The sequence below is a fragment of the Melitaea cinxia genome, chromosome 28, assembly GCF_905220565.1.
Source record: "Melitaea cinxia chromosome 28, ilMelCinx1.1, whole genome shotgun sequence".
NCBI lineage: Eukaryota > Metazoa > Arthropoda > Insecta > Lepidoptera > Nymphalidae > Melitaea > Melitaea cinxia.
Window position 1 is genome coordinate 6328916 of NC_059421.1, and position 10253 is coordinate 6339168.

At 33.8% G+C, this 10253-nt stretch overlaps 1 protein-coding gene across 1 annotated transcript; it reads right to left on the reverse strand.

Annotated features, from left to right (window-relative positions):
• LOC123667560 (cysteine-rich PDZ-binding protein) lies at positions 1-5153 on the reverse strand. Its single transcript, XM_045601443.1, has 3 exons — positions 4867-5153; positions 4106-4457; positions 1-765 (listed from the first exon to the last, which is right to left on the reverse strand). Exons 2-3 carry the CDS (start codon positions 4276-4278, stop codon positions 636-638), a joined length of 303 nt encoding a protein of 100 aa, XP_045457399.1. The 5' UTR covers positions 4279-4457; positions 4867-5153; the 3' UTR covers positions 1-635.
• Between the last annotated feature and the right edge of the window lie 5100 nt (positions 5154-10253).

Here is a 10253-nt window from a genome sequence, read left to right on the forward strand (position 1 = left end):
TATTCTTTAAAAAGTTTATTTATAAAACAATTATGTACACTATATACACATTATACACTTATTTGTATTTAACATATTACAATCAGATAACAATTTTAACAATTTTATGAAATTTAAATCTCTATTTAACTTTGAAAAGCAGAAGTATTAATTATTGTTTTCATAGAAACATTATGACTACCAAATTTCTCTTCTGGAGATATGGTCGATATAACAAATGTTTTAACAATGGCAAACAATTTAAAAACTACTGTAAAGTAATTGAAAAATTAAAAACTTTAAATTAAATGTCATACATTCTTGTATTACATTTAACTTTGTTTTACTTACTAGATGCACATAAAACATGTAGTATGTTACTGTAAAAAAAAATTATAACATCTACATAATAATGACTTAAATCCAGTTTCCAATGTATTAAATTGTTTATTAAATAAATTTTGAGTATCTCTTGTCTGTATTTATTGTACTAGTTTGTACTAGAACGTACATTACATAACAATTATATGGAAAAAGTAATATTTAAACAAATACTATAACTCTTATAAGTACAAAAACCAATGCAACATTGCACAAATATTTACACTAAACTTATCGAATAACTTAATCAATAATATTATTATAATATTTTACAACTATGTAGAAGACTGTCTATAGTTTGCCGTGTCCAATATTTTCTTACCGCACATAGCACAGATACCTTTCTTGTAGGCACAGGCTTGGCAGTAATGTGAACCCATTTGGTGGACTTTTGTGCGACATATCCTGAAAAAAAAAGGTGATAAAAAAATTTGTAACATAATATGTATTATATTCATTTTACTTTACTATTTATAAGCTATTAGTAATCTTTCTCAGGTACAAATAAATACATTATCAGTCAAAAGTTTAAGACAACAACAAAATTATAAAAATAAATAGGTATTATGAAAAAAAAACTCAACACATCTCTCGTTAAAATATGAAAAATAAAACATTTAATAACTGCTATTTTTATAGAAGAGAACTCAATTTATTGTGTGCATAAGAGAAAGTAGACAACCTTACAGTATCTACTAACTGCATTTCCAAAGTATGTGATAAATATATGTTTTTGTCAATGCTTTCGCGCAACATTTGTATTGGCCATACAGATGTTTGCTGTAGTCTGTTTGTGCTGTCCTTGTATGTCTCCCCACTGTGCCTCGAAGAGCACTTTAAGCCGGTTTCGGTTGTTATCGTGGACACTTGATGGAGATTGTTACTCATAAGTAGGAAGTATATCTGACAACCCGCTTTTTAGCAGCGTGGTGGATTAAGCTCTGACCCTTCTCCTATATGGGGAAACAGGCCTATGCCCAGGAGTAGGATATGACAGGATGATGTTTTTATCGAAATATCTCACGTTCGGGTGTAACGTTATTAAATGGAACTACACGGTGATTTTATAACCGTTTTGGAAACGAAATATTTTACTTTGGAATCATCTATAGTACCTATAAAAATTGATAAATCAATTGTAATGTTGATTAAAAAAAAGTTTCAATTTTAATATTCATTTTTACTCGATCGACTTGGAAAGTAGTAAGGCACTGATCATTCATTCATTATTTTATATGAATGAAACACGTCCGTGCGCGTTTCGGTTGATAAAAGTATACCTATAGGCGCGAGCTAGCGAGTACTTACGTAGATAGACTCGTTTGTCCTTCATACTTTACACGGGCTTAGGACCGTCAGAAATACCTATTTTATTTAAACTTCTTTTCGATTATTAACGACGATTGTTCTTTTCAGAACAAATAAATTTATAAACGGACTGTAGGTATAAATTTCTGGCGTATTTAAAAAATCGGAGCTATCTACAGAATAATTAACTTACATACGTACCTATTAACAGTTTATTTACACTAATTACACTTCTCTGTATCGAAACAACTGCTCAAAATGGAGTCCGCTGCGTTCAATACACAAACGTACACGTTTAATACAATTCTTTTAATTTTCTTAATGTGTCTTTATCACTTATCACTTCATCAAAAGCGTCCACTATCGCAATGCTTAAATCATCACAGCTTTCATATTGACGTGTATAATTTTTTATTTCCGACCACAAGAAAAAATCCAAGGGCGTTAAGTCCAGACTTCCAGGTGGCCAAGACACAGGCCCTCCTCGACCTATCCACCTATCACTAAACTCATTGTCCAGGTACGCACGCACTACACTCGCGTAATGAGCGGGACGGCCGTCGTCTTGGTAGTACATACCTCTCGAGTAAGCTAACGGCACATCGTCTACTAACTCAGATATTATTCTCCTTAACATCTCTAAGTACGAGTTGCCGGTTAGATGACCTTCAATAAAAATAGGCCCTATTAATTGGTCGTTAATAATACCGGCCTACACGTTCACACTGAAACGAACCTGGTGATGGTTTTCTCGTATCAAGTAGGGGTTAATTAGAGCCGAGTAATGCTCATTGTGCACATTGTATAGTCCCACTTGAGTAAACAGTGACTCGTCCGTCCAGAGTATGTTGTCGTTTGTATTATTTAACAACCACTGGCAAAAGGCGATTCTTGCCGGTGCGTTGTTTATTACGTGAGCCTTACGAAAATGATACGGATGTAATCCTTGTGTACGTAATATCTTCGATACGAAGTTTTGGCTAACATCGAATTCTCTTGCTGCCATCCTTGTCCTCCGCCGGGGATCGCGCTCGAAGTACTCAAGAACATCTTCAAACTCCGGCGAATAATAATTTAAACGTCCTTGACCTTATTTACACATGTACCGCTATGGTATTACTGACCGACTGAAAGCCAGGGACGCGGGACGCCGACGATTACAGGTGAGCCGTCATTGGTCGACTCCGGCGCAACGCGGTAGCTTTGTTTTTATTGGCTAATACGATTTTGTGACGCAATATTAAAACGTATAGTATTTCTATTTTTAGAATTTACCTACCGTGTAGCGCTACTACTGGTTCTCACTTTTTGTCTGTAAACGATATGAATATCGACTTTGATGAAAAAAAAATTACATATATTTTTAAATTAACGTTATATATAGCTTCTGTTATTGATAAATAATTCAAAATTTTCGTTTCCAAAACGCTTTCAAAATCACCCGGTATAGTAGATCATAAACTTAATTGAATTAGGAGATTGGAAAAAATTTCAGATAATGTAATGATTATTATTTTAACTTTAAGGCTTTTGTCAGTTCGCAAAGCAGGATAATGTATGTTGGGTGGGCAGTAACTTTATAAATATGAGGTAATAATAGTAAACAGTTAAGGTTCTAAGAAAAAAATATTCTAAAACTAAAGGCCCAGTAATATAAGTTTTTATTACCTTTTATTGATAAGATATACCTTTGAAAAAGAATAACTGAATTTTTGTTTATCCCATATTGTTTGAAAGCAATGGTTTCACAAAAATAAAAAAAGACCACCCTCAGGAACATATTGGAGAAGTGATCAATTCATTCATTTTTATGTTTTCGATATAATAAAAGTTCTAAGAACATTTTATAAATCAAAAAATTCTTTGTATACAAATATACAAACAAGAATGAGGTTTGATGTAGACAGTGAAAAGTTTATACATTTTTGAGTTTGCCAAAGGTATATCTTACAATAGTATGTGCAGGTAATAACAGGATATAGTACAGTTAACACCTTTTTTTTATACAAACAATAGTGTATGCAGGTATGCAGACACATTGTTATCAATTTTTTTTAGTATTTAAAAATAGATTTTTTTTTTATATTTTATTAGTGGTTGTCTAGTGATTTCATATGGATTATATAAAGGGAAACTATTAATTTAACTAAACAATAAGAATAACAACAGATTTCTTTTAGAGTGGCAGGTATATTTTCAACTATGAGTAACAATTCCTATCCTATTCTTATTTCTATAGTATACATGATAATAACCAAGATCAATTTTTAAATGCTTTCCTAGGCAAGTTGGTGAGACCTACAAGAGTTTATTTGTTCAAACACAAATCCACCCAGACCAAGAATCGAACATGCAGACACTGGTGTATTGGAACATTCAAGCACTACACCAGTATTATTCTAAATATTAGTACAATAAAATGAGTTTCAAGACATACTTGCATTCGTGGAACTTCGATGTGTATGGGTTATATCTTCCCTTCTTAGCTGTAAGCGCTTTATTTTCACCAATTTTTCTGCCACCAGATTCAACGGTGTTCCGTGCTCCTGATTTCCACGGATCTGGTGTTATGACACGACCAAGTTTCTTTTCACATTTATCGCAAACCATTTTAGGTTGTTTATTTGTATATTTTTTGACTAATTTGTTTTAACGGATTGTCTTCCAAGTGAAGCAAAATTGATTTCAGTAATGTCTTGTAGGTTCAAGAAATAAAAGAAATTTAAGATGACAGTCTTGGTTAAATTTTGATAACAGGTAAAATGGTTAGACTTTTATCAAACCTCAACCTAAAACAACACAAACAAAGTTAAACTAAAATCTACAATATAATAATGAAATAATCAATTACTTCCCCACTAATGATCTTTAAATTCTGATTTAATATTTACATACTGAACAAACTTAAGTTAAATCATTTATGTTATATGTTAGACATTTAAACATTATACTAGGACAGACACGTGATTTATAGAGATAGAAATATTGTTAGATATTGATAGAAATGTATGTTGGTGCTGGCTTAGGGAGGGTTGGGGAATTAAAGAAAAAGGTTTTTGAACAATTGAGGTGTAAAGTAAAATTTGCCTATTCTTCATAATATATACCAAAAGTATTTGAGAGAATCGGGAGGTCCGGTCTAAAGCATTTTAAATTATCTAAACATTAAATTAAAAAACTATAAAAACAGAAACTTACCTGAGTTAAATTGTTAATACAACCAACCATCACAAAACACTGAAACATAACACTACTAAATTAAAAGAACAAAAAACACGAACAACTTGACGATGCAGACTCGTCAGCTAACGCAAGCTAAATGATTATACTCTTTGGTCTCTTTGTAAATGATCATAGAGTAGGATAAATATTATAAGATAAATGATTCAAAGAAATGATTGTAAAAACATAGATCAAGTTGTAAAAATAATGCACAGAGCATAGTAAATAGTAATAATGTAAAAGAATAATCTAGGGAAGCGCAACAAATAATAAATATCGATATTGAAACATCGATATTTTTTCGAAAAATAATCGATAAATATCGGTGATACTTTTAAATTTCGAAATATCGATTATCGACACTTATTTTTGAATATCGAATTTGAAATATTTTTTAAGAACTTTATTAAATATTTAAACGAGTTAGTATTTCACTCATTCATGTAATATTTTTGCCCTTCTAATGTGTAAATGAATATAAAACAGAGCTCGCGAGTTTTAATATTAGAAGAGTCTATATCCCTCTGTACTTTGTGAACTCAACCAAAAAACATGTCTGTGGGTAGTTTCTTTAGTACTTGTGAGTACCATGGACGCTAGGATGAAGTATGCTTACTTGATCCTAGCATGGACGTAATATGGTAAGTACATAGTAGACTAATAGTGTTGATTACCTATGAAACCTGTGTGTGTACACGTACAGACAGTACATCTGTATGTATGTGTAATGGCTCTTTGGTTCAATGGTGGCAAGTGACATTATCCGGTGTAGCTTGTATGTTTTTATTTAATAATATTTGTTTATTTAAAAATGTCTGCTGTGTGGAACACGCATCATCTAATGTATGTGGTAAAAAGTACAAGACATCCGGAAATACAATTAATTTGGCTGCTTATCTGAAAAAGAAGCTTTACTTAATTGTAAAAATAATTTTTGCTTAAATTATGATAACTGTAATAATAATTCTTCACTGTAATATCAATACTCAAGTCTTAATTGTAATGATTATACTTAATGCGTATTTTACAACAAATAAAATTAATATAATTGCCAAATGTGACTAATTTTTTTCATGTTCAAATATTTGAACAATTCTTGTAGTTAGTAGTAGTTCTTCTAGAGATAAGTTTGCCCTTGCCAAATTTCTTCGTAAATATGATTTTAACTTGTTTTTTTTTTTAAGTGCAATAAAGAATATAATTAGTTAATTAGTTAATTTCAATTTGTAATAAAAAGTCGTTAAATAGTAATATAGATTTTTTTCTCAGTAAGCATCGATATACTTTTAACATATCGATACGACATATTTCGATATATTTTTGTCATTTGCACATCCCTAGATTAATGTCAAACTAGTGTCAGACAAAATAAAGTCACAGATTATCACAGATAATTTAAGACCAGTAAAGGTTTTAACTTAATAGCTAATAGTTTTAATTTAACAAAGACCAGCTATAGCTAACAGTTATAAAGGTATAATTTAAACCGTTTTTATTTCAATATTAATACATCCTAAGAAAACTCAACCTCAATAGCCATTAAATAAACAAAAACAAATGTGGTATCCATAAATACCAGCGTCACCTACATAATATTGTTATCACTTGTAGTAGAGTTGTAATAGCAGAATTAAATATTATAAGATAAATATTTAATTTCACGACGCGTTCGCGAAACGGTTGCAGCACTGGTTTGGGACTGTTGCGCTGGCGGTTGCGGGTTCGATCCCCGCACACGAGGGGACATCCATTAATTACGTGAGCTCAGAATGAGGGGAATCCCTTTTAAACTGAGGGGGGAGGGTAATAGAAAATTCCACCTCAACTTCAAAAAATATAAAATATTACACGAAAAAGTACACAAGTCTCCATGGATTAAGTAAAAAATTTAAAAAAGTGGGGTTTCTATCTTTTTTTCTTTGAATTTTATTTAATTTAGTTTAATTATAGTATACCTGAATGGTTTCTTATCTTCCCGAATAATAAAAATGAATTTGGTTTAAAATATTTTCCAGGCAAATCTCACTAAATCTCACCTATGAGTCTAAACTGATTGAAAAATAGCTCATGTAATTAATATATGTCCCCAGCCAAACAGTGTGCGCGATGTGATCGCGAGCAGTGACGGACGTCATCTATAACACCGCGATCGGTGACGTGATCGCTCACGACGACTACGGGCCTTATGTGGAACGATAAAGACCCCCCGTTCCAGCCTGCAAATACATATTTTAATAATTTGTTAATTTCGTCAGTTCAGTCTCCCGATGTGTTGACTCACCATGACATGACACATGATGTGTCGACCGCAGTCTAACGAACAGCATTGCATATAATGGTGTGAGAATTAAACCCGTAGGTGTCATAAAAGCAGTTGTTAAATTTAAAAGTGTCAGTAAGAATTTGGAATTATTTGTAATATCACTTCAGCCTATCGCAGTCCACTGCTGGACATAGGCCTCCCCAAGTTCGCGCCAAGCATCCCGGTCTTCCGCAATCCTCATCCAGCCTACACCGGCAATCTTACGTAGATCGTCGGTCCAACGGGCCGGAGGACGTCCCACACTGCGTTTGCCAAGACGCGGTCTCCACTCTAGGACCCGTCTACTCCAACGGCCATCGGTCCTGCGACACAGATGACCAGCCCACTGCCACTTGTAATAGAAGGTGGCAAAACATCGCTTTGAGGTTATAAATAGCGCATCATTATAAATTGCGCATCGTTATAAATAGCTCATCTAAATAGCGCATCGTTATAAATAGCGCATTGTTATAAATAGCGCATCGTTATAAATAGCGCATCGTTATAAATAGCGCATCGTTATAAATCGCGCGTCGTTATAAATAGCGCTATAGTTATACATCGCGCATCGTTATAAATCGCGCATCGTTATAAATAGCGCATCTAAATAGCGCATCATTATAAATAGCGCATCGTTAGAAATAGCGGTATCGTTATAAATAGCGGTATCGTTATAAATAGCGCATCGTTATAAATAGCGCATCTAAATAACGCATCGTTATAAATAGCGCACCGTTATAAATCGCGCATCGTTATAAATAGCGCATCGTTATAAATAGCGCATCGTTATAAATAGCGCTATCGTTATAAATAACGCTTCGTTATAAATAACGCATCGTTATAAATAGCGCATCGTTATAAATAGCGCATCGTTATAAATAGCGTTATCGTTATAAATAGCGCATCGTTATAAATAGCGCATCGTTATAAATAGCGCATCGTTATAAATAGCGCATCTAAATAACGCATCGTTATAAATAGCGCATCTAAATAACGCATCGTTATAAATAGCGCACCGTTATAAATCGCGCATCGTTATAAATAGCGCATCGTTATAAATAGCGCATCGTTATAAATAGCGCATCGTTATAAATAACGCATCGTTATAAATAACGCATCGTTATAAATAACGCATCGTTATAAATAGCGCATCGTTATAAATAGCGTTATCGTTATAAATAGCGCATCGTTATAAATAGCGCATCGTTATAAATAACGCATCGTTATAAATAGCGCATCGTTATAAATAGCGCATCGTTATAAATAGCGCATCTAAATAACGCATCGTTATAAATAGCGCATCTAAATAACGCATCGTTATAAATAGCGCACCGTTATAAATCGCGCATCGTTATAAATAGCGCATCGTTATAAATAGCGCATCGTTATAAATAGCGCATCGTTATAAATAGCGCATCGTTATAAATAGCGCATCGTTATAAATAGCGCATCGTTATAAATAGCGCATCGTTATTTTCACGGCCCCAGGCGCTATCGTTATTTTCACGGCCCCAGGCGCTATCGTTATTTTCACAGCCCCAGGCGCTATCATTATTTTCACGGCCCCAGACGCTATCTTTATTTTCACGGCTCCAGGCGCTATCGTTATTTTCACGGCCCCAGGCGCTATCGTTATTCAAAACGTCCTTCATACCTTCAAAAGTACAAATAATAATAACAAATGCGAAACAAGAGGGTAAAATTTTTGTTCAAACCCCGCACGACACTCAATGGAACTTCGAACCGACCACGATTGCGATCCGCGATTGTGATCCACGATTTGCGATGATAAGGCTGGCTTACATTTGCTATAAATTCCGTGCTTTTTAACAGGAGTGGAAAATTAAATTACATTTATCATTTTCAATGTCTACTTACGTAGTAACTAATACTTAATCTGTGATGTCTACATATGCATTATCTCTAAGGATTTTTATAAGTTTCACTGTATGGATCCCACAAGCATCCATGTTTTTCGTTTTCTGTTAGTAATTTATTTATCAAATCCCATGTCCATATGTCCATGTCATTTGCGACGCCATTTTAATTAGATACTTTTTTAAGAGCACAGATGTTTTTTAACCTTCCATCTATTTGCAATCAGCCCCTTAGCTTTAATTAAATCTGTTGAACTTTTTCTTGGACTTTTCGGAATCAGCACATCCTACGATGTGTTGTCCCTCATTAATTTAACTTCAAAAGGAAGCTAGTCTTGATCTCTTAAGTCGAAATATACTATTATCGGTATCCATCAGAGTTCTAGCCAGTTGGTTTTCGTGCCGGTCTAAATTATATTTGTACGCTTTACAGAAAATATCAACCTCCTTGATTGTAGGTATTTCCAAGTATCTGTGTATTTCTTTATTTTGTATAAACCAATTACTTACAGTTTATTACTTAAAGTTTTTAAGGCTTTATTTTGAAACTGTTGAAGAATCTCAATATTGGAGTTGCTAGCCGATCCCCATAGTTCAATTCCATACATCCATACTGGTTTTATAATACATTTATAGATCAACAGTTTGTTTTCTAAACTGAGTGAGGACTGTCTTCCAATTAGGCAGTACAGGTTTTGTAGCTTAAAGTATGCCTGATCTCTTTTGGCCTTTATGTGGCCCTTCCAGGTAATACTCTTGTCAAGGTGCATCCCTAGGTATTTAACTGTAGTATTCTGAGGTAGGACAGTTCGATCAAGTGTCGCTGGTGGACAGTGACCTCTTTTTAATGTAAAAGTAACGTGGGTAGATTTTGCAGCACTTGCTTTAATTCTCCATTTCCTCAACCATGATCCAACCTTTTCTAGGTGCCTTTGGAGTTTTTCCGATGGTATGCAGGGATCCCTACGGCAAGATAGTATTGCCGTGTCATCTGCGTAGGTAGCAATTAAGACGTTACTGGAAGTGGGTAAGTCGGCTGTAAAAACTGTATACAATACTGGACCGAGTACAGATCCCTGGGGAACCCCAGCTTTAATGTCACAAATAGGTGACATTGAACCTTCTGTTTTTACTTGGAACATGCGGTCCTGTAAGTAGGATCTTAAGAGCATATAAGTAGTGTT